This window comes from Rattus norvegicus, chromosome 4 (assembly GCF_036323735.1).
Source record: "Rattus norvegicus strain BN/NHsdMcwi chromosome 4, GRCr8, whole genome shotgun sequence".
Lineage (NCBI taxonomy): Eukaryota > Metazoa > Chordata > Mammalia > Rodentia > Muridae > Rattus > Rattus norvegicus.
Window position 1 is genome coordinate 15,113,083 of NC_086022.1, and position 24,365 is coordinate 15,137,447.

Sequence of the window (24,365 nt, forward strand, 5' to 3'; positions counted from 1 at the left end):
AATGTTTTGTTTAATTTCATTATTTGTCTGCATATGAGACATGAGTGTGAGTGTGTCACAACATGTGTATGCAGGTCAGAGGGCAACCTTACAGAGTTGGTTCTCTCCTACCTTTTACATGGGTTTCAGAAGGTCAGGCTTGTGTGGTTAAGTGCTTTACCCACGGAGCTATTTGTCTACTGGGGCCTTGTCTTAGTTACTTTTCTGCTGCTGGGACAAAGGACCACGACCAAGGCAGCTCGTGGAATAGTTTTTTGGGGGCTTAGAATTTCAGAAGCTAATACACATCTGTATGGCAGGGAGCACGGGTGGCAGGCAGGCGTGTTGCTGGAGCAGTGGCTGGCAGCTTATGTCTCATCTACACCCTTGAGGCAGATGGAGGAGGGGGGAGCTAACTGGGAATGGCGTGGACTTTTGAAGCCTCAGACTGGGGACCAAGCATTTTAATATGTGGGCCTACGGCCTGCATTCTCATTCAAGCCACCACATTCTACTCCCTGGCTCCTATACTGTATGCCTGTAGCCATCTTTTAATGCAAAGCGCATTTATTCCATCTTCAAAAGTCCCCATAGTCGAGGCAACCTTCAGAAGTGTGTACTGGGGCTGTACAATTTCAAGGGTTAAATCGTATCGTGGTGGCAAGCATGGTAGCAGTCAGGCATGGCGCTAAAGCAGGTCCCAGCATCTCGTCCTCAAGTGTAAGGCAGAGAGAGTTAATTAGGAATGGTGTGGACTTTTGAAAGCTCAGAATCCATCCCCAGTGACATCTCTGGCAAGGTCATTGCACTGGCTGGTTTTGTGTGTCAACTTGACACAAGCTGGAGTTATCACAGAGAAAGAACCTCCCTTGAGGAAATGCCTTCCTGAGACACAGCAGCTGTAAGGCATTTTCTCAACTAGGAGGGCCCAGCCCATTGTGGGCGGTGCCGTCCCTGGGCTGGTGATCCTGGGTTCTATAAGAGAGCAAGCTGAGCAAGCCAGGGGAAGCAAGCCAGTGAGTAACATCCCTCCATGGCCTCTGCATCAGCTCCTGCTTCCTGACCTGCCTGAGTTCCAGTCCTGACTTCCTCTGGTGATGAACAGCAATGTGGAAGTGTAAGCTGAATAAACCCTTTCCTCTCCAATTTGCTTCTTGGTCATGATGCTTGTGTAAGAATAGATACCCTGACTAAGACATAGTGGTTTTAAAATTTTTACTTTTAGTCAGGTGTGGTGGTATACTTATTCCTTTAATCACAGCACTGGGGAGGCAGAGGCAGGTGAATCTCTATGAGTTTCAGGACAGCCTGGTCTACAGAGAGAAACAAAATTACTTTAAAATCATTCATATGTGTATATCTTGTATATAGGGCATATTTTCATTCTGTTCCCTACCTTCCCTTCTCTGGTGTGCCCTTTGACTCCCTAGGCCGTTCTGCTTTTATGGGGTGTGTGTGTGTGTGTGTGTGTGTGTGTGTGTGTGTGTGTGTGTGTGTGTGTATGAAATCTAGGACTCAGAAATAAGAGAAGACATTTGTTTGTCTGAGATTGGCTTAATTCATTATGTGATACAAGTGTGATTATGTCCACTTGTATCCTACAAAGGACAGGACTTTGTTATGGCTAAAAAAAAGTTCCATGATGTCCCTGTGTCACATTTTCCTCTCCATTCTAGTGGACACCAAGATGGCTCCATAAGTTAGCATTGAACGTAGTACTGCAGCGAGCATTGCTGTGAAGGATCTGTGTGATGTGTTGACTGGAGTCCTGTGAGTGTACACCCAGGAGTGACAGGGCTGACTCACACAGGAGCTCTGTTGTTGGCTTTTTCTGAACTGACCTCCACAGTGGCTGTGCTGGCTTCCATTCCCACCTCCGCACGAGGTTCTCTTGTCCGCAGCCTCACCAGCAATTGTTACTTGTCCTCCTCACTGAGATGCTGACTGGAACAAGGGACACTCTCATTGGGGTTTCGATTTGCATATGAGATTTTGACTTGATGGGTAGCAAAATAGTTTTTTTCATACATTTATTGGCCATTTATTTTTTTACCATTCGCCATTATTTTTTAATGATATCAAGTCTTCCAATCAAGGAGCATGAAATGTTTTTCTTTTCAAATTTCTGATTTCTTCCAGCAGTGTTTCGTGTAATTATTTTGTACTATACTAATTCATAACAAAACTCTACATTTTAATATTTTTGTTTACAAATCATGTCATCTTTCTTACTTTTGTTTCTGTTTTTTTTCCTAATTGTTACAGCTTGTAAATTTTCTCTGAGTGCTAGATAGTTGTGTACTTTATGATGTTTCCATATGTATTTTCTTTGAATAGTTTTAATATTATTAAGCATTATTTTCTTTCTCCCTTCCAGTTTTTTTTCTTTGTTGTTTTGTTTTGTTTTGAGGTTTTGTTTTTTTTTTTTCTTTGACAGGGTTTCTCTGTGCAGCCCTGGCTGTCCTGGAATTCACTCTGTAGACCAGGAGGTTGTCCTCGAACTCAGAGATCTGTGTCTCCTGAGCGCTGGGATTAAAGGTGTGAGCTACTACTTCATGTCAGAGCATTGTTTTAGTACACAGTTAGAGAGTCTGGAAAACAGGAAAATTCTTCAGATCTTGCTGCGCCAGCTCTCTTTGGAGAGATCAAGTATCCCTTTTTTGTTGATAATTTGGTTAAAAATTGTTTCTGTGTGTGTGTGTGTGTGTGTGTGTGTGTGTGTGTGTGTGTGTGTGTAAGTGCACACTTGTGGAAATTAGAGGACAGTTCTGGGAGTTGGTTCTCTCCTCCATTTCAGTCCTGAGGAGAAACACAGGTCTCCAGGTTTACCTGCCCGCTCCTGCTCACTGAGCCATCTCAGCCCAGTACAGAGCTAATTTGGTGCTACTATAAAGGCACCAACGCGTGTCGTATCTCCTACACTTTTGTATAGGTTCCTCACTCTGGCTGTGAAGTGTGCTGATTGTTTTGCCTACCCCTTTTTGGTGATTCTTTCTTTGAGTTGGTGAGGCTTTCCTTCAGATATGTACTGAACAGGTCTCAGTTGAAGACTGAAGAGAAATCAAGTTCCTCAACTTTTCTCCGGGTAGCTGTCTTTCTGGACTTTCCTATGAACTTTAGCTGCCTTGGTATCTGAATACTCACATCTGCCCTCATTCTTGGAGGCTTCTGGGCTTTGGTTTTCTCATCGAAACACTGATCTTTGAAACATAACAGCCAGTCATTGGGCTTGTTTGTTTTCTCTTTAGAAGATTACCGTGTGCCTATTGCTTTCTGTGTTAAAATGTATTTGTCAAACCATTTAATGTTAGCATGTTTGTTTAGATTAATTAATATGCCTAGCAGTAGAGTTTTTTATTTTATGTATGTGAGTGTTTGGCATATTTGCATGTCTGTGCACCACGTGTATGAGTGGTAGTCGTGGAGGCTTGAAGATGTTGGATCCCTCAGGACTGGAGTTAGAGTTGTCATGAATGCCGCTCCTTTGGAAGAGCTGCCAGTTCTTTTAACTGCGGATTCATGGCTTCAGCCCCATAGCATGGAATTCTTGTGTATTGAGTTTTGAAATAATAATCTGCATGGAAAAAACAAGGCATCATTGTTAGTGTTGTTATAATAAATCCGGTGATCTCAGAGGGCATTAGCCAGAGTATAGCAGATATCAGGCGGACTGAGCATGGTTCTGTTCATTTCCACCAGTTCGTTTGTTCTCTCCCCCCCCCCCCCATTTTTCCTCCCTCTCTTCTCCTCTTCTTCTAAGATTTATTTATTTATTTATTTATTTATTTAGAGCTGGGGACCGAACTCAGGGCCTTGCACTTGCTAGGCAAGCGCTCTACCACTGAGCTAAATCCCCAACCCCTATTTATTTTTATTTTATGTGCATGAATGCTTTGCTTACATGTATGGGTGGGTGCCGAGAATTGAACCCAGGTCCTCTGCAAGAACAGACAATGCTTTTAACTGCTGAGTCATTTCTCCAGCCCCGCAAAAGGAGGTAGGTTAAAAGTGTATTACAGCTTCCAGGTTTTTTCTATATTTTTAGAGACTAAATGATTCAAATTAAACCCAGATTAATCCAGTATATTTCTATTACTTTTTAGGATTCCATTTCTGTGGACTATCTTGCTCCGTCCTTCCACTTTACTCTGTCCCTTTGGAGGCCAAGTGAGGTCCTTGACGCAGCATACAGTTGGGTCTTTTTCTTTTTTAATCATTTAGTTACTCTATATACATTTGGAGAATTTAATCTATTTTCCCACAGATAATTAATAGGTAAGACTGTTGTTGTTTAGAGACCATTCTAATGGCCTTTTCTAGTCTTATTACCACCTTCTTGACTGCGTACTGTTTTCCTTTATGCTTACAGGATTTGGTCTACTATAGTGCCTTGATTTCTTCCTTGTTTGGTATTTTTACACTGTAGATCTTTCTTTTGTGCTTTCTGGGGCATATAAAAACAGTATTTGGATTATAGCCAGCTATTTTGAAATGATAGCATTTTAGAATAGTCATAAAGATAGAAATGAAGAACAAGAAAAACACTAATATGAAAACCATTTTTATTACATTCCTTTCATTTCGAGCTTTTGATATCCTGTTGTTTTGCATCTTTCTATATTAAGTTTAGCATGTTAGTGTAGTTATGGCCTTGAGTCTTGTACTGTGCCTTAGCACATTCTAAGTTTGTCTTGGTTGTCAGTCAGATGCAGACACAGCATGTGTAAGGTGATGAAGTCTGTAAACTAGTGTTTTTATGCTTCTGTTTTTTAATGTGCACATGTTCATATTTCACCACCATAGTGTGTGTTTTAGAGCAAAAGAAGGTCCAGGATTATGTTAATTTAATTGTCATGTATCTAGATTCCTTTAAACAACAAAGTGTTTCTGAACCCGTATTTGTATCTCATGACTGACATTTTTAAAGCATTGAGGGCAGTTATTTTTGTAGAACATTTTTCTATATTAGTTTGGCTGATTTTTATTCATGTTTATGATCAGGTTTCTTCTGTAGGACAGGAACACCTCAGACATACCATTTTCTCTCTTAGAATATGAGGAATCAAATGCTTTGATGATAGTTTTGATTATATAGTTTTGGAGCTCATCAGTGTTTCTCTATTATAGCATCATCTTTATTTATTTGTTTGTTTGTTTGTTTATTCTCCTGAGTCAAGGTCTTACTATTACGCACCCAAGCTGGTCTGAATTCACTGGTCAACCTAGGCTACGCTTTACTGGAAATTTTCCTATTTTAGCTTCTGGAGTGCAAAGATTACAGCTTTGTGTTCACATCCAATACTAGATGGTCCTCTTCTTCCTCTTAGGTTTTTCTTGGAATATCTTTTATTTTTTCCTAGACAGTTTCATACTTGTATACAGGGTATCTTGGTCACCCGCTCCCCCCAGGGTCCCTCCCCTGGTCTCACTGGATACTCCAGCATGTGCTTCTCCTACTGTCACACCCTCTCCTCTCAGTCTTAGTCTTCATAAATACCATGTATCTTTTTTAGAATTATTTTGAGACTGTACCCTTATTTTATTACTCTTGAACATACTGATTGGTTTTAACAGTGATTATTCTTGCATGAATATACTATTTTAAAATAGTCGTCAAGTGGTATTTTTTCTAGTTCTCTGATTTATGTTTACTGAAGTTCAATAATGGCTTTAGTTTTAAATCGCACTTGTTTATATATCTTGTATGTTAGTGTGATGTCCATAGGGAGGTCAGAGGGCGGCTCCTGAGAGCTGATGCTTTCCTTCTACTGTGTGAGCCCCAGGGATCAAAGCGCAGTTACCAGGGTTGATGGCAGGCAAGCATCTTTTAACTACAGATCCAACTTGCCTGTAATAGAGTAAATTTCCCTTTGATACTCAACCATTCATTCACTCAGTATTAGTATAGACGCACTGATAGGTAATTTATGTATCAGTGTTCCTGTGAGTCTTCGAGCATTTTCTTATTTTGTGAATCAGCAAGATAGTTTAGGATCACTTTAAAATGACTGTCCTAGCAGGATCCAGTATTTCTCTAAGGAATGTGAAATGGATTTAGACATTTTCATGCTAGAGATCTTATTGCTACTAAGGAATTATTGCTTCTAGGTCTACACAGTGGGCATAGTCAAATGCATATGTTCACTATATATATGTGTATATATGTGTGTATATGTGAATGTATATGTACATATATATATATATATATATATATGTATGTATATGTAGAGGGGCATGCGTAGTGTATGTTTATTTTTCAGAAAGTGTCCTGGCTATTAAAAATAAAGATAGTCGGCCCTGGGTTCGGTCCCCAGCTCCGAAAAAAAGAACCAAAAAAAAAATAAAATAAAATAAAGACAGGCTGGAGATGCATACACCTTAATCCCAGCACTGGGGAGGCAGAGGCAGGACAATTCTGAGTTCCAAGACAGCCAGGGCTACACAGAGAAACCTTATCTGAACGAAAAAAAACAAACAACAGAGAGAGTGGTAGGCAGGGATGTAGTCTTGGCCACATACTTCATTATTGTTCTTAAAAGAAATTGTAAGGTTGAGTGTGGCTAAATGTATTTACAGTGGCAGCCACTTGGAAGACCTGTGCTGACTGCAGTGCATTGCAAGTTTGAGGTTTGTGCGATCCTGTTACAGGAAAATGACAAGGAGTTCATTCACTGATCCATGGGTTCATTTCTGAGTTCTGAACAAAGAAAGAACTAACTCCACTATTCTTGAGATGAGTAGACATCCTGGACACAAAAAGATTGTTTTATTAGTCAGCTCAGTTCTCGGAATGAGATAGGTTTTGTGTGCAGAGGGCGTATCCTGAGTGGGAAAGACTTGGGCTGTCAACACACTCAAGAGGTGGTTCTGACTTTCAGTTGTCTGTAGAGTGACAGAGATACTCAGTAATGTTGAATTGGAAAGTGATATGTACATGCTGTGTGTGAGCACATGTAAGTGGGCATGCATGCCTGTGTATGCATGTGAAGAGGCCAGACAATGCAGGCTATCCTCCTGCTCTGTCACTCCCTGCCTTATTCCTGGAGAAAGAAAGGGTCTCCTCTCCCTGAACCTGGAGCTAAGGAGATCCTCCTGAGTCTCACCACAGGGCTGGGTGGGGCTATAGGTAAGAGCCCAGCAGTCAGAACCAGCTCTTTTTAAATATAGGTACTGGCATCTGGTTGTTTTGTTTTGTTTTGTTTTTTTTTTTTTTTTTTTTTGGTTCTTTTTTTCGGAGCTGGGGACCAAACCCAGGGCCTTGCGCTTCCTAGGTAAGCGCTCTACCACTGAGCTAAATCCCCAGCCCCTGGCATCTGGTCTTAAGATGGCACTCACCACTTGACTGTCACATTCATAGTGGGGATCATCAAGTCAGTTAGCAGTCGGTTAATGAGTTTTGTTGATGTGGGATAAATTGGGCCAGCACTTTCCTTTCTGCCTTGTGATGTCCTGATGCTCTCAGATCTGTGTGTGTATTCAGTTACTAGTCATGCATCTTTCAGAGTTCATTTTGGTGATCTTCTCTGTCCTTGTGTGTTTATGATTTTGCTTTGATTTCAGCTACGTTTTATAAGGGAGTAAAGTTAAATGCCCATGTTTAGTTTGCCATTTTTTTCCTCTGAAAGTTTGAAATATTAAATTACTCTTATAGTGGATGGCGAGATGGCTCAGCGGGTAAGAGTGCTTGCTGTGTAAGAACAAGGCCCCAAGTCCAGATGCCAGTACCTATATTTAAAAAGAGCTGGTTCTGACTGCTGGGCTCTTACCTATAGCCCCACCCAGCCCTGTGGTGAGACTCAGGAGGATCTCCTTAGCTCCAGGTTCAGGGAGAGGAGACCCTTTCTTTCTCCAGGAATAAGGCAGGGAGTGACAGAGCAGGAGGATAGCCTGCATTGTCTGGCCTCTTCACATGCATACACAGGCATGCATACCCACTTACATGTGCTCACACACAGCATGTAAATATCACACTAACACATAATACATACATTTTCACACAAATTACTCTTGTAGTAATACAATTATTGCAACATTATTTTTCACAGGTTAATTTTCTATAATGAATGATCTGGGCCAAGATAAATCTGAAGAAATGTGTCAAATAGATGAGAAGGAGAAAAAAGCTCTTAGGTGGATGAACTATTAGGGTTAGAAGACAGGCATAATATGTATGTTGTATGTGTATAGAATATGCAGTTGGCAGCTGAGGGGTAGGTGGTTGCGTTGATTTTATAGTAGATCTACGTGCAGTTTGTGGAAGAAAGAACTTATGTTCTAGTCAAGTAAAAATTTTCTTCCTCTTTTAGGCCCTGGGAAATCCCTAGAGGTTTTTAAGTGATGTAATCAGTTTCTTTTTCTTTTTCTTTTTTTTTTCTTCCCTATACTGAAAATGAAGAAATAAGAAACGAGTCTGAGTAGTCGTGGAATTAGAGAACGTGGGCATGTGCTAGTTCTGTGGCAGTGGGATCAGGAAGGTGTGTGGTGGCTGGCTGTGTGGTGAGTAGGTGGTAGTGTGCTGTGTGCGTACGTGTTTGCTGACTGGTTCCTGGGGTCATACAGGGCTGGCAGAATTAGCAGTGAGGAGTCCACAGTAACGAGAGGGGTTTGAAGTGTTTTACAGTGTTTTTACACAAGAGCTTACTGTACAGCCCTGTAGTTGCTGTTTAGTGTCTTGAATTTATAGTAAGAATGGAAACCGTGTGTCTTCTATTTACTTCCTTCTGGTAGAAACAGCGGAAGTCAAAGCACAGCTGCTGCTAATTTACAATTCTGTCTTAGAATGTTTTTACTGTCTTTACTGGTGCCGTAGCATAAAGCATGTACTGAAAAAGAAAGATGTCAAGAAGTAAATACAGATGGGTTGGACAGGTAACCGCTTAGCCTCATACAAACTGGGCGTGGTGGTTCATATCCTTAATGCCAGCATCTGCACATGCCAATCACAAGTTCAAGGTCATCCTCATCTTCATAGTAAATTTGAGAACTGCCTGGAACATGAAATCTGTTTCAAAAATAAAAGTGGGAGAGAAAAAAACCCTAACAGTAAAGTGAAGAGATTTTAAAGTAATTGTTAAATAAGATCACAGCATTTTCTTTCAGTAAGCCCAGCGTGGGGAAAAGGCGTGCTGGAAGATGGATGGTGAGGGGTTGAGAAAGACTAGGGCTGGATGGAGAGAGACAGGGAAGACCAGACAGAGACTACAACGATGCTACACATTTCAAAAGTAACGAGGCAGGACGGTGAAGCATATGGAAAGGCTCCAGTTCTAGTCCCGTGACACTAAGGACAGAAAGAAAACCTAAGGATTCTCAGAGGCAAGGAGGCAGTCAGGGAACGTTCTTGTGATGACCCTGCATCGAGATACTGTACCTCAGTAGTGTCAGAGAGCCATGCAGGTTTGAACAGCATTCTAAATAAAAGGGTAGCAGCCAAAGGCTAGGTGAAGGCAGCCTAGCCTCTCTGGTACATGATAGCCAGTGACGCTCAGGAATTGCTATATTTAGACTTTAGCGCGCTCTCTCTCTCTCTCTCTCTCTCTCTCTCTCTCTCTCTCTCTCTCTCTCTCCCTCTCCTCTCTCTCTCTCTCTCTCTCTCTCTCTCTCTCTCTCTCTCTTTTTATGTGTTTGAATTATAGAAAAGTAGATTAAAATCATTAAGCCATTCTCAAAGTTTATGTTTATGGTGTACACATATCCATGCACGGAAACAATCATGGTCTAAGCTAAGGTAAGGGTGTCAAGTATTGTTTTAGAGAATTATTAACAATAGGGTGAACAGACCTCAGGATTGCACCCTCATTGTAAACATTTGATGGGGCAGCTCTACACATACGTTGCTGTAACAAATCCCTGTCTTACAACCAAAGTGTGTGTGTCTTCAATAGAATCTTATCATCTGGTTATTGTAGGCAACCAAGAGTAAATAAAGACTCTAGAGGTGGGGGGGAGGGTGGGAACACCAATAGTTATAGGAAGATAACCCTGGCATTGAAGTTTAATGATTCATGTCTCCCAGGGGGAAACATTGAACACAAATACCATGCATGGGTTAGACAAACTTCTTTAAAAAAAAAAGCCTATATTTTTAATTAGCTTACAAAGTAGTAGATTTTCATACCTCTGTAGTTTTTCAGTTGTTTGAGGATTTGTATCTTGCCCTGTTGTGGAAATTGTCTATCACTTCTAAGAATTTTCCGATTGAGTCTTTAGAGTCTTTATTTGTAGAATCACGTCATCTACACAAAGAAGTGCTTTTACTTTTCCTATTTGTATCTTTATTTGCATGATTGGTCTTCCTTGTTCTAAGACTTGACTTCCAACACTACACTGCACGAGAGTGGAGAAACAGGACAGCCTTGTTTTGTTCCTGACACTAGAGCAGTGACCCCTGCCTGTTTGTTAGGTTTATTTGCGGAGAGGAAAAATGTCCATCCTTTGCCCTAAAGTACTGTTTGTTTTTGGTGGTGAGGTGTGTTTTTTTAGAAGCAGCACATAGATGGCTCCTGGTTGTTGACCCAGTCCTCTAGTCTGTGTCTTTTGATTGGGAAACTGAGACCACTAGTATTTAGCGTTATCATTGAGAGTCCTGTATTGGTTCCTGCCAGTGTGTTGATTTTGTAGATTTTTTTTTTCTTCCTGTCTTTTTTAGCAGTCTAGTGTAGTTTATTTTTCCCTGTGGCCTTGTGAATGGCTGTGCTTTCTTTCTCGGTGTGAAGGATTCCTGCAAGGATGTTCTGTAGAGCTGGCTTCGTGGTCATAAGTTCCCTTAGTCTATTTTTGTTACAGAAAGTTTTTATTTTTCCTGTAGTTATGACAGATAGCTTTGTTGGGAGTCGTGCTCTGCCTTGGCATTGCTCTGTGTTGTCATGTGGTGCTTCTGCTTCTCTCTTGCTGCCTTCAGTATACTTTTTGCTTTGCATGCTTGGTGCGTTAGTGATAATATGTTAAGGAAGAGTCTTTTCTGGTCTTGTCTGTTGGTGTGATGCTTTCTGTATGTGGATTGACGTCTCTTCTCCTAAATCTGGGAAGTTTCTTGTTATAATTATTTTTAAAAATGCTTTCAATGCCTTTGAAAATGGGTTTTCCTATGCCTATCCATATATTTGATACTTTCAGAGGTCTTGGGCTGGTACTTTCTAATTTTATTTGTGTCTGGTTTCTGTATTTTGTCTTCAAGCCTAGATATCTCGTCTTTTCCCTGATCTATTCTAAGAGTGAGACTTTCCAAATTCTTTCTCCTTACTGTATTTTTCACTTTCAGTATTTATTTTTCCTTTTTAAATTCTTCTTTCATATCTTGTAACAATCTTTAAAAATTGTATTCAGTTGTTTGTTTGCAAGATGTGAAAAAGAACTTAGTCAAGGCTTATTTTCTTGGACTTAAAATCATTTTGACTGTACTTAAAAATCATTATTTTGAGTTCCTGTCTGATATTGTACTTAACTCACCCCCACTAGGTGTTATTATATTACTAACGCATAAATAATTTTTAAGGAGTTACGTTGTTTTGGTTTTTCATACTTCTGTGTTAGAATTACATATTTAATGTTTTGTTGCTTTTGGTTTGTTTGTTTGTTTGTTTGTCAACACTACCTGTATCCTTTCATTTGAGACTGGGATGTGCTAAAATTGAGAGCATGTAGTTGAGAAAACACAGTCCAGAGCTAAGCGTACATGGTCTAATCTCTGAGCTCTTCCCTTTGTATGATACTGTAGAAGCGACTGTAGACATGCGTTATGCCTGGAGTGCTGAGGTGAAGGAGCTGATGCTGAAGGATCGAGAGCCTGGGAACAGTGAGGTGCAGAGGTTGGTGGCTCTCATTTGCCTCTGCAGCATGTAGAGAGGTCTAGAGCCACAGAATCTTAGAATGCCACCTTTAACTTCAGCACAGTTGTGCAAGCAATTCACTACCTAAGTACTTCCGTCCTTCCTGTTAATTTTCATTCTTGCACGTGGGTATCATGGTGGATTTCATTTTGTTTGTACATATCAGGTTTGTGGGGCTGTGGTTTATGGTCTTTACTGTACTATCAGCCACATCTCATATACTTCCCTTCTTACTCCACATCTTTCTCACATGCTTGTCTCCTTGTCATATTTCCTAGTTACACCCTTCTGTAGCTTTAACAGTCTCTAAAGTCTGGGCACCATAACAAATACCTCACCTTCCCCTTCTGTCTAAGAGTTTTACTGCTGTGAAGAGACGCCATGACCAAGGCAACTCTTATAAGGAACAACATTTAATTGGGGCTGGCTTACAGGGTCAGAGGTTCAGTCCATTTTCATCAAGGCAGGAGCATGGCAGAGTCCAGGTAGGCATGGTGCAGGAGGAGCTGAGAGTTCTACATCTTCATCTGAAGGCTGCTAGTGGAAGACTGACTTCCAGGAAGCTAGGATGAGGGTATTAAAGCCCACACCCACAATGACACACCTACTCCAACAAGGCCACACCTCCTAGTAGTGCCACTCCCTGGGCCAAGCATGTATGAACCACCATACCTTCCTAGCTATTGTACCCACCTAAGAGTTGTTCTTTTCACAGTTACCTAACACTTCTTATCTTTACCTTCCTTTCATCCCTCCCGCTTTTAACCTTATTAACTAAAACCTCAGTATACTACGTACTACTCTTGTTTATCCAAGCATTTTGATGATGATGTGTGGTCAATAATTTGTGATCTCTAAATGCAGCCAGTGTTACATAAAATACTGAAGTTCTGTTGACAGTGTGGATAAATCACATGGAGTGAGCATTTGGTTAACTCTTCTGTTAGTAGGAGTAAGATCATGTGTAGATTTGGGTCAAGCTTGCTTGCTTGATAGACCTTTCTTGAGGGTAAATAAGGTAATTAAACCATTTAATTATTTAATGTGGATCATATTTCATAATTGAGTTTTCCCAGAATCAGATCAATCAAAACACAAAATGGTTAATCATATACACTGTAATTGGGTATTTAAAGGATGTTTTAGGCCTTTAAAACAAAATGCATCAAAGAACAGTAAGGGACTTGTAGGGTTTTATTGAGAACATGCTGAAATTAAACCCTGAAATATAAAAAATAACATTGAAGAGCATGCAAAGTGGTTTATTATGCTCATCTGGAAGTCCGACACAGTCATAAAAGATGCAAACGCTTGGGCTCAATAGTTAAGAGTAGTTCCCAGCGCTCCATGGCAGCTTTCAGCTGTCTGTAGCTCCAGGCCAGGGGTTCCAACACCCTTTTCTGGTACCGTGGCCACATGCTGCACATGTGGACAGAATACTCATACACCTTTAAGAAATAAAATTTTTAAAAGGTTACAACTTTTGAATGCTAGATTTCTTTTTTTGTTGTTGTTGTTGTTTTGTTTTGTTTTTTGGTTTTTTGTTTTTTTGAGACAGGGTTTCTGTTGTCCTGTCTGTCTTTGCAGACCAGGTTGGCCTGGAACCTACAGAGATCCACCTGCCTCTGCTTATGCTGGGATTAAAGATGTATGCCACCACTCCCTGCTGTCACTTAGCTTTCTTAATAGCACAAAGTGTTTTGTTAATGCAAGCTCATACTTGCCTGTGATTTTCTCTTCTTAGACGGGTTATCATCCTCCACTTTGAAGTGCGCTGTCTGTGCATCCATTCTATTTAGGAAATTAAAAATTAAACATTCCTTTTATGAACTGTCAAGATAGAGAATGGATAACTGTTTTTAGATCACTTTTTCAAATTTCATTTCTATTCTAAAATTGAAGTTTTAGTATATAATGTAGTATTTCCTCTTTACAACAGTTCTATGTAATATCCTCCTTCCAAATGAAGCCATAAAACCTTTCATGTCATTCTAACAACCTACAGACCAGGCTAGTGGGTTTCCTTCTGTTCACACCATATGCGTTCTGTCAGTAGATTTCAGTTATTTTCCCATAGCATCAGTATCAATATGAAGAATTTACTTGACCCTTAGCATTTCTTACTGTCTTAAGAAGAAGCAACTGTTAAACTTAGCATTTAGAAGTAGAATTAGTCTAGACTTCAGAGGCTTAAGGAATTTTCATTGGACCTTTTAAGCTCTAGATTATTCTGTATTGACTGATTGATATGTCAGTAAGTCAGCCATATTTATTATATTTTTGATATTTTTAATGTTAAGAAAAGGTGTGTCTATGTGTTTGTGTGCACTGTGGGGAGGTTTAGGTGTTAGTTTCTAGCCCTTAAATTCATTTGTGGTTGTGCTTTTTTGCTAACTTCTAAATTTCTTTATAAACCTCAGTGTTTAATGTAGTCAAAAAGTTACAGCCATGGTTCTCAGCCTGTCGGTCGTGACATCTGTGGAGGTTAAACAACTCTTCACAGGAGTCACATGCCGATATTCTATATATCAGATATTTATATTGCATTTATAGCCGTAGAAGAATTACAGTTATGAAGTAGCCACAACATGAGGAACTGTATTAAAGGGTCACAGCCTTAGGGAGGTTGAGAACCACAGGGTTATAGGATGGTTACTTTTCTTAACATTTGGAACTGGGGGTGAGAGGTATATGTAGATAAGTACAGCTAAGTACTTGCAAACAGTAGAGATATAATAGAAACACGGAGCAAAGACAGTTTAAAGATTGTTAGTGGAGGGTGAGGGGGGATTGTGTAGAGAAAGTAGAATTTAGAAGGCCCCTTTGGCAGAGGTAGACAAGTAAGGTATGGTTGAAACTTAAGATGAGAGGACTGTGTGCAGCAGGGTTGGTTAATAGGTTAGAGTGTGGCAGTGAATGTTGATATATAGTTCTAAGGTAGTTGGGAGTCTTATTCTGTGACCAGACAGGTGATGAAAAGTTATTAGGGAAGGTAGTAATAATGAAATCACAGGGCCTGAGGAGAAACTATCTTTAAAACACGCTCATCTGATAATTCGTACCACGTTAAACCTCATATAGATTCATCTAGTATTTTTAGATGTGTAAAATAATTCAGAGGGATCGTGCATAATTGGAGCCACTCTTTCTAGTCTTTGTGGACCTAAGGGTTAGATCTGGTGAAGAGCTTCAGTGCCGAGAACCCAGGAACTGAACGGCAGTGCATGGCCCTAAAGTTTGAACTAGAATCCTCCTGGTGCCTGTTCATCTGCTCTGTCCTCTGCTGCAGTCATAGTAGTAGGTGCCCAGGGAGATGCAAAGGAAGAACATGGCCTCTGTTCCCTCAAGTGTTTACACTGAATCAGGAGACCTGTATGGCTGGGTTGTTTGCAAGCTAGATGTCATACTTCCGCATCAGTGTGGATGGAGAGAGAGCAAACACCAACTTTTAGTTCAAGGAAGCACTTGTTTGGAAGGTTTTGTTTTGCAGTTGAGATGGAGAGTGGAGAAAGCACTGAATGGGAATAAAAGGCAGAAGCAAAGTGTCAAGTGGGAATAATTTGTTTTCTGAGCATCATGAGAGGCGTGCTGGAACATGAATTGGCTCCAGAATAATAAGGGTAATAACACTATAATATATGACATTTCATAGAGCACTTTGAAGATAGTTAAAAATCTGGCTTTTTTAAAACATGTAGATCTGTACAAAGAATCTTCCTCCTGGTCATTATTACAGGGAGAGCACCCTTCACCCACTATCCCTCCTGTAGTCGCCTTCCCATTGAAAGCTAACCTTTGGCATCATAAATGCAGAAGTGTAATAAATAAAGAACACTTCAGGTATTTTGATAGATACAGTGATTAACCCTAGGTTACAAACAGAATTAACTGATAGCAAAGTTGAAATGTCATGCCTGCAGTTAACAGACTTATTCTTACTGTGATACCCATCCTTGGAGATGATTGATTATAAAAAGGATTTAGTGGGCTAGAGAAATGGCTCAGGGGGTAATGCAGTTGCCACACAAGCATGAGGTGCTGAGAACAGATTTCCAACACCCATGTTCTTGCTGGGCGTCGGGGAGCATCCCTGACACCTCAGTGCTTACAGGAGCAGAGACAGGAGGGTTCCTGGAGCAGGTTAGCCTCCAGCCTTGCTGAACCGGTGAGCTCCCAGTTCAGTGAGAGACACTGTCTCAGAAGGAAAGTAGCGAGCTTGAAGAGATGCTCGGTGAGTAGGAGCGCCTATCCCAGGTTTGGCTCTTAGCACCCACATGGCAACTTACAGCCCTCTATAACTCCCAATTCCATGCCTATCACGGCACACACCTTTTATCCCAGTACTGGGGAGGTGGGCAGGTGGGTCTCTGTGACTTTGATGTCAGTCTGCTCTACATGTTGAGTTCCAGGGCTTTATAGAGAGAATCTAGCTCAAACAAACAAACCCCTCAAAACAAAAGTAAAAAATGAACAACAAACAAAACCCCTGGAAGTGAAAACAACAAATTGTGCGGTTCCCTAGGCTCTTTCCCTCCTCTGTGGGCATCAGACATTCACGCGGTGTACATACATGCTTGCAGGCGAAAGACTCCATAGGACTCCATACGCATAAAATAAAGATACATCCCTATTAAAAATGCAGTGCAGGAAAGGTGAAGGAAGATGTGCAAGCTGACCTCTGGCATGCATGTAAACACATGGATACAAACACCTACAGAGAGGTCTTACATTAACCTGAATATAGTTTATTATTAACAAGGTTATTTAACAGGGACAGTTACAGTAGAGATGAGAAGCCTGAAGCCTGCAAGCTTGGACTGTTACAGGATAAAAGTCAGAAAAAGGCTTTAGTTGCCCACAAAATCATTCATTGTCTATTAAGTACTTTTGTTTACTCATTTGAAATTTGTTGTCTTTTTGCTTTTGCTAAGTTTTATTTGTCTGAAAATCATTTATTGTGAGTGTGCTTTGTCAGGTGTTTGCTTCAGGAATCTGCCTCAGCATGTTGTATAACCTGCTTTAAAACTAGGACTGAACCCCTCAGTGTCACTGAAAGGTTGTTGATGCTAGAAAAAGTATTAAATAGATCTGTAAAGCACACACCTTACCAAAGCGGATTTTCTTTAAAACAGAAAATTAAGGTTTCAGTCCTGTAGATCTATATAACTAAAGTTTAGAGAATACTTTATGTAACTAATAGTTGTTAGGTGACGTTTATTTTCAAGTGTTGCTCACTGAGTCAGTTTTGCTGTTGTGAGCTGCGGAGATGAGGAAGCAGGCAAGCCTGACAACCCGAGTTCTGTTCCACAACCCATGCAAAGGTAGGGAGCCTGTCTGCAAGCACTGTGGCTTGTATATACATACAAGAAGAATAAATTAAAATCTGGAAGTTTCAAACAGGAATTGACTGTTTAGATCCTTTTATTTGAGGCATAGGTTATTCTTATTTTTATTCATGATTTTCTTTTTGTTTTGTTTAACTCCTATCGTTTGTCTGTCTGTCTGTGCCATGGTGCACATGGGCACATGTCAAAGGACAACTTGCTTAGACACCATCCTCTTTTTTCATCATGTGAGTCCTGGGGTTTGAATTTAGGTTGTCATGCTTGGGAACTGAGTTCTCTTGCTGACCCTCAGTATTATTACATATATACATATTATAATATACATAGATAATCTGGAATTTTTTCCACCAAGTTTGGGTAGAATAAGAAAGGGTGAGAATTTGCTAATTTTTGTACCATTTATTCATTTATTGTAGCTTGCATGATGGGAGATTGTGTTTAGTTTGCAAAGTGTATACAGTTGTCTTGACAAAACAGACAGTTTGGGGGTGCAATGTTGTAAATAGACCTTTTGTAGACTCATTTGGGAAAATCGTGAGAAAATATGCTTTAAATGAATTGATCACCCCAGAGACGACATGTAAGGCAAAAACCCAAACAGGAGATCTTAAGTCAATAAGGCAGAGCTTCTGTAAAAACAAAACACAAACAAAACCGAGTGGTGAGAGAAGTAAAGGAGGAGGACACAGACACCTCTAAATAATGTGTAGTCGGGACCGACATTGTCTCTTAGGAGCTCCAGACAGCTACTTTTATTCTTGTTGTCAATAAACCTAACTATTACTGCACTTAGACTTCCCCAGGAAAGGAAACTAAGTATTTTCTTACTGAATTGGAGAACTTTTAAATAAAAAGGTTAATTATAGTTGACATGTAGTATGTGTTGTGCTCTGTTGTAGCTTATATACGTTATTTGTTGGTCACAAAAGCCTACAGTGGCTAAATAGACACATGCATTCCTCCTGCTTTCATAGGTGAAGGCCACCAACGTTTAAGGAGCTTCCGTGACTTCTCCAGTATTAAATAGTAGATATTGGAGCCAATGTTTGAATTCAGGTCTCTTGTTTTGATGAGTTTTCTTCCTTCCATATGTACGGTGATTTGTACCTGACACTGCCCTTCTCCCTTAGCCTCCCTGGTCCTGGGTGGGCTCTCAGGGTGCTGGTTTGCATTGAGGCTTCTGCCCAGAATCTGCAGAGCAGAGGTGCTGTCTGTGGCATTGCTGTTCTGTGACTAGGAAAGCATCCTGCTGTCAGTCTGAAATCTTTGTAGGCTGTGAACTGTCTGACTTACATAAATAAAAGAAAGATTATATTTCTCAATACCCGCTAACTGGTATTTGACATGTTCTTAGAGGTATTATTTCTGTGTAATTAACTATGATATTGGCTTAATGTTTAATAAGCTTGTCTTGATGTTAATTTGATTTTATTATAAAAATATATGACTTAAGATTCAGTCATTTCTTCCGAGACATCTGTTAGCTGTAGCAATTGATGCTGGCTCTTTGATAGAAAGTAGAGAAAAATTAACCTGTTACTTTGTGAATGAGTTCATTTCTATTATATATTAGTTATAAGGATAAAATTTCCCATAAAGCCTGGAATATTCTGAAACTTATCTAAAAGATTTCTTTTCCTTAGATAACAGTTTATTTTCTAGGGACATTGTATTACTGTAGCCATCTAAAAACAACTTTATTATGACAACTGATTTTTGTTTGCTTAAGAGGACCTGTGCTAAACTTGGAATGAGGGAGGGGTAGTTAAGTGTAGTCATACCCTTACTTCACACATGACCAGAGTGCATGTGTGCATGTTCTTAGACTCCTTCTGGATGGTGGGTAAAGTCACTGCATGTTTTTCTCTCTGTACAGCGTAAAATGACGAATGAGTAATTTCAATGGAATAAATGGCGTCCAGAGTCACAGATGCTATAGTCTGGTATCAGAAGAAGGTGAGTTGATAGCCCAAGCTTTTCATTTTTCTAACAGTTTGAATACCACAAATCGATGTGGATTTTCTGCAATCAATTTAAGTCAGCTTTTGCCAAAAGGAAAGACTAAATAGGTTTTGGGGCAGAAGAAGATGATATTATTGTAATTTTTCTTTTTCCTTATATTATCTTTCATTAAATTAGAAAAACAGTGCCTAAAACATTTTCTTCTAATTTTCTCCTAAGATCTCAAAGTAGCTAGCTAATCACTGCTATTTAGAATCTATGGCGAGTCTCCAGGACTGTTTGTGTAAGGAGAAATAGAAGTATTCCAAGTTTTATTGCCTTTTTTCTTCTCTCTCTCTCTACTAAAAGAATACTATATTGTCAGGATTTGTCTTATGTAAAAAGTCTAATAGCCTTAGTTTTTAGTGTTCGTGGTGAATTACATTTATTGTTACATATTAAAGCATTTCTTGTTACCCTTGGGAATACCCACTGAACCCATGGTTTTATACTTATGAGGTGGATATCCTACCACTGAGCTACTTTTAGTCCTTAAAAACACTGATGAGGTTTTAGTTCTTAGATTTTTATTAAAAATATAATTATATACTTGTTTCTGCTATGTGAAGCAAGCCAGACAATTTAAACTTTTGAATTGGTGATATGATAATTAAAACATTTAAAAGTGGGACAAATCTGAGAATCTAGTCTGTTTTAAGGGTATGTTATTTAATTCTTGGTAAAATATACCACAGGCATACAGATAGTATCTTGCTTTCTGTATGAAGTTCTTCATTGAAGAATCAGTGTTGGAATTGTAGCGCCATGATCTGTTAGTGATGTTGCCTTTAAAGTTCTAACGAGATGGAATATAAAATTCCCCAAAAAAGTAGGAATAAAAAATTAGATAAATCCGTACAAATACACACACACACATTTGATATATATATATACATATATATATATGTATATATATATATTTCCCCCCCCCACAGTTTTCTAGTTTCTACTGATGAGAGTAATGTATCTATAATTTTCTCTAGCCTTTAGTGTAGGGAGTTTAGAATTTCACTTAAGGTCATTTATAGAACACACTTGGCTAAATGAACTTTTTGGCGGATCCTTCCATACATTTAGGTGAATGACACTGCTCCTGTCTGAGGGTAATTTATTTAGATGTTTTGGACATGTGTAACTTAAGATTCTAGAGAACACTTGTAAAAAAGTCTCCCAAAATTATACCAGCAGATTCAATTATGTATTTTCTATGAGGGAGTTGTCAGAACAAGCTGACCTTTAAATTTTGTTTTCTTTCAGAAAACCATATGGATCTTTCAGAGATTATTGCTTATTATTAAACTTGTTATTAAAAAAATAAAAAAGCCCCAACAACGTAGTACCTTTTTCTGTCTTTACCTAGTCCCTCAGTTCTGTTCCCCAGAGGCCATCATTTTTAGTTCTTTATGGCTTACTGGCTCTCAAAATAGTCTTTCATTCCTCATCTTCACAGGGTTTCAGGAGAGGGAGTGCAAATGCCACGCGTGAGATTTTGTTTTGTAATTCCTTCTGGAGGATCTCACCCTTTGTGGATAGGAAGTAGATAAGCAGTGGAAAATAGTGCTCTGAATTAAGATTGGTGGACTTTTCTATAAAGGCTGGATCACATAGGTGTAGCTTTCTAAGTTTATGAAGTTGTTATAGTTAATCAGCTCTGCTGTTGTATAAAAATGGCCGCAAAACATTATCCTGAGTTGGCGTGGCTGTGCTTCCCATAAGACTTGAAGTCATGACTAGAGTTGACCTGTGCACCTTAGTTGCTGAACAGTACTTGAAAACAGTCTCATATCACACAGTCCAGTAGTACCCTTCAAGTAACACTGTGTACTTATCTGTTCTTGGTCATTTTACTGTAAGGTTACTTGTGGATTTAGGACTATATGATAAATTGTTTTTTTAATAAGTGTTCTACTATTGACCAATGACTAAAAGTTCTGATTAATGTCTTTATCGTTTACATGACTGTGTGTGTGTGCGTGCATGCATGTGTATGATTTACAAGTGTTTTATAATATACTGTAATGATATTTTTCAGTGTATATGACTTATTTTTTGAATTAGGTTTTCAGTTTCTCTTTTGAAGCTTCTGATGAAAACGAAACATTTTTGTTGCAATCATTCTTATTTATGGTTTATTTTGCTTCCTAGGGAATGATTTTCCTAGAGTTGCATGTGCTTCTGCAGGATGCTTTCCAATACTGTGTGTGTGTTGAAATATACCTTGAGAGTTCCCCTCACACGTCTTTGTTCAGACAAGTTTGTTTTTGACAGAGCCTTTTAAAAGTGCTTTCCGTCCCTAAGAAGCTTTAAGAACTTGATGCTTGCTGATTATTTGAGCACAGGCAAAAAATTCTTTGGGCTCCAATTACCACTTTAAAATAAGTGGTATGTATATTTGGAAAAATATATATATATATATAATGTTTACACATATGAAATGTCACATTTGGTTTGGATGCTAGTTAATATGTCCTGGATTATATACCTTAAACATTTTAATATTTAATAGTTTGTTTTTCTGACTGTCATTAATAGTATTCAACCTAGACTGGTATTACCACTCACATAAAACTCAGAGTGTGTCTACCTTGTTTCCTTGGTTACTTGTTCCACTCACCTTAGAGTCACTCTTCCCTCATGGAAAATGGTTCCATTGCTGTTTTTGTTTGAATACCAAAGGTTAATTAGCTCCAATAGCTCATGAGCCGTTTTGAACTTGAACTCTAATATCAGATGTGACATTTCCAGAAGGATGTAAAACAAAACATTTTCAATTAGAATCAATGTTTTTAGAAAATAAAATTACATATGAGGGATCTTTATTTGTGCATTGATTACTTTGGTAGTTTTAAAGTTCCCTACAGTTCTGTCTTACCCTTCATTTAATGCTACATAGTTAAAATCATGAGCAGCTTGCAAGTTCCTATTACTAAAAAAGTAGTTTCGGTTACCTTGCAGGTACAGCTTATGCAACACAGGACAACAGGAGAGAAGCAAGACAGTTCAGGGTAATAACGGACAGTCGAATGTTCTTTATAACACAACTATCTTAAATATAAACCCATAGGTAATTAGTTGACACACTGAGAATTATTTTTTTTAAAAAAAAATCTAGTGATAATAAAGTTTTATGAATATACAAGTCAAATTAGAGAAAATGAGGTTGATTTTAGAAGACAAATGTATAAAAGGAGGTTGATGTACAAATAACCCCTAAACAACTAGCAAAGAGAGGCACTAATATATGGGAATTAAAAACTTGGAGTACAGTAGCCAACAGTAAAACTTGCTTGAAATTTTGTGGTTTTTTTTTTTTTTTTTGGTTCTTTTTTTCAGAACTGGGGACCGAACCCAGGGCCTTACCTTCCTAGGCAAGGGCTCTGCCACTGAGCCAAATCCCCAACCCCTGTGGTTGTTTTAATGATTTATTTTTATGTGTGTGTATATGTCTCTCTGTGTTTTTGTGTGTGCATGATCTTGTTCATATATGTATCCTATGTGTGGTACCCACGAAGGCCTGAAGAGGTCATTGATCTCCCTGTATGTGGTTTTGAGTTGATTGCTGTATGTGCTAGGAACTCAGCTTGAGTCTTCTACAAGCTCAGCATACACATTTAACCGTCTCTCAAGTCCCACAGATGCATGCTTTGTGGCCAGTGTTGCCTAATGTTAGCCAAGAGTGGGATTCATTCATTAACTTAAACCAGCTATCCGGAGTAACATGAACTTCATTTGTAACTCGTGTTAATTATAAATATTTGGGAACTTCAGATCCTCTACTTTCTTAGTTAAGTCGTGATGTGTACACATGTGCCACATATGTACACAGGCATCTGTGAGTGTTTTTATGTGTGTTTGTAAATACAAGTATAGAGCGTTTCAGATTGGTAGCGTGATCGCTTATTAACTGCCCATAGCTACAACAGCCGAGTTCCTCACTACCTGCCCTAATCTTGTGGACTCTCAAATGAAAGACAGACAGACACACACACACACACACACATGCACGCACGCACGTGCAACCTTATATTTAATATGCCTTAATCAGCTCAATGGCTGGGCCACTCCCAATCTTCACACTGCTAATGCCTCCCTTCTGATACTCCTGACTCTTACTTTGCTGCCCTAGACTCAGTGGGGGAGGGGGAGGGGGCTGCTCTTCCCCGACTCTTACATGCTGGCTGTGTCTTTGTCCTGTGCTACCCCACCCCACCCCACCCCCAAACCCAGCATGCTGGTTCTGTCTTGCCTGCCAAATCTTAAAAGTTCTGCCTTTGTCTCCCTGTCCAGCCATTGACTGCCAGCAACTTTATTTACCAATCAGAACCTACTGGGGGGCAGGGACCCTCAGCATCTTACTCGTGGGATTCCCCTGCAATCTTGGGGACCTAATTAAAATAATACAAGCATAAAACCAAATCTGCAACAGGTTAACCTGCACAGCATCGTATAGATGGTTAAGAAGTATTAAGTGTCTGTTGTCAGTTTCCAAAACTACTGCTGTTGTTTATTTTAATGTCTTTCTGTGTAAGGATTTCCTTGTGAGATGACTCCAACCCAAACCAGGAGGGGAATGTATCGGCTTAAATGCTAAAACAAGCAGAGTCCCCTGAATCCAGCTTCTGCTTCTTTTCCCTTCTCTGCTTCTCTAGAGTTAACATTTTTCTTTTACCACACGGGGTGTTATGTGTGTAATGGGGACCAACCTGGGGGCACCTCTGGACCCTTGTTTTTCTCTGAGAAGAAATGATCTATGGAGGACTGGAATATATTCAAGAATACACTCCATTCAAGACTTTTCCCTGTTAAGAGCTTCAACTCGCTTAGAAATTTTCATTGTCCATAGTCCCTAGACAAATAGAGACTGACTGTATAAACTCTCAGGGGAGGGAAACCTCAGTTACTTCCAACTGATGATGGCATTCTGTTTCCCTGCCAATGTCCGCTTTAGATTAGGGCATGTGTCCTGATTTTCACTAATGAAAATGAAGGAAGACTTCTAAGAAAAGGCTTCCATTTCTTAAAAAGATAACCAGCAGCAGTAACAATAGGAGGAAGGAAGGAAGGAAGGAAGGAAGGAAGGAAGGAAGGAAGGAAGGAAGGAAAGAAGGACAAAAAAAGAATGAAAAAAAGAACGAAAGAAAGAGAGAGAGAGTACTGAGTACTTTAAAGTTAGCTGAATGAATGAAATGGAGGACATCTCATATCTTTGGAC

General features: G+C 39.5%; 1 protein-coding gene across 8 annotated transcripts in view; it reads left to right on the plus strand.

Annotated features, from left to right (window-relative positions):
• The window catches only part of Phtf2 (putative homeodomain transcription factor 2), a 115,343-nt gene that overhangs the window by 5,742 nt on the left and 85,236 nt on the right, over positions 1-24,365 (plus strand). For 3 of the 8 annotated variants that reach the window (XM_063285715.1, XM_063285711.1, NM_001106577.2), the window contains exon 2: positions 19,029-19,108. The exons of 2 other annotated variants lie outside the window; for them this stretch is intronic. In XM_063285715.1, the coding sequence (XP_063141785.1) occupies positions 19,064-19,108 (45 nt within the window). In that variant the 5' untranslated portion in view covers positions 19,029-19,063. Of the gene's footprint in view, positions 1-2,416; positions 2,518-4,087; positions 4,171-19,028; positions 19,109-24,365 lie in introns of those variants that run through there. 3 more of the 8 variants (XM_063285710.1, XM_063285713.1, XM_063285709.1) reach the window with 2 other exon arrangements.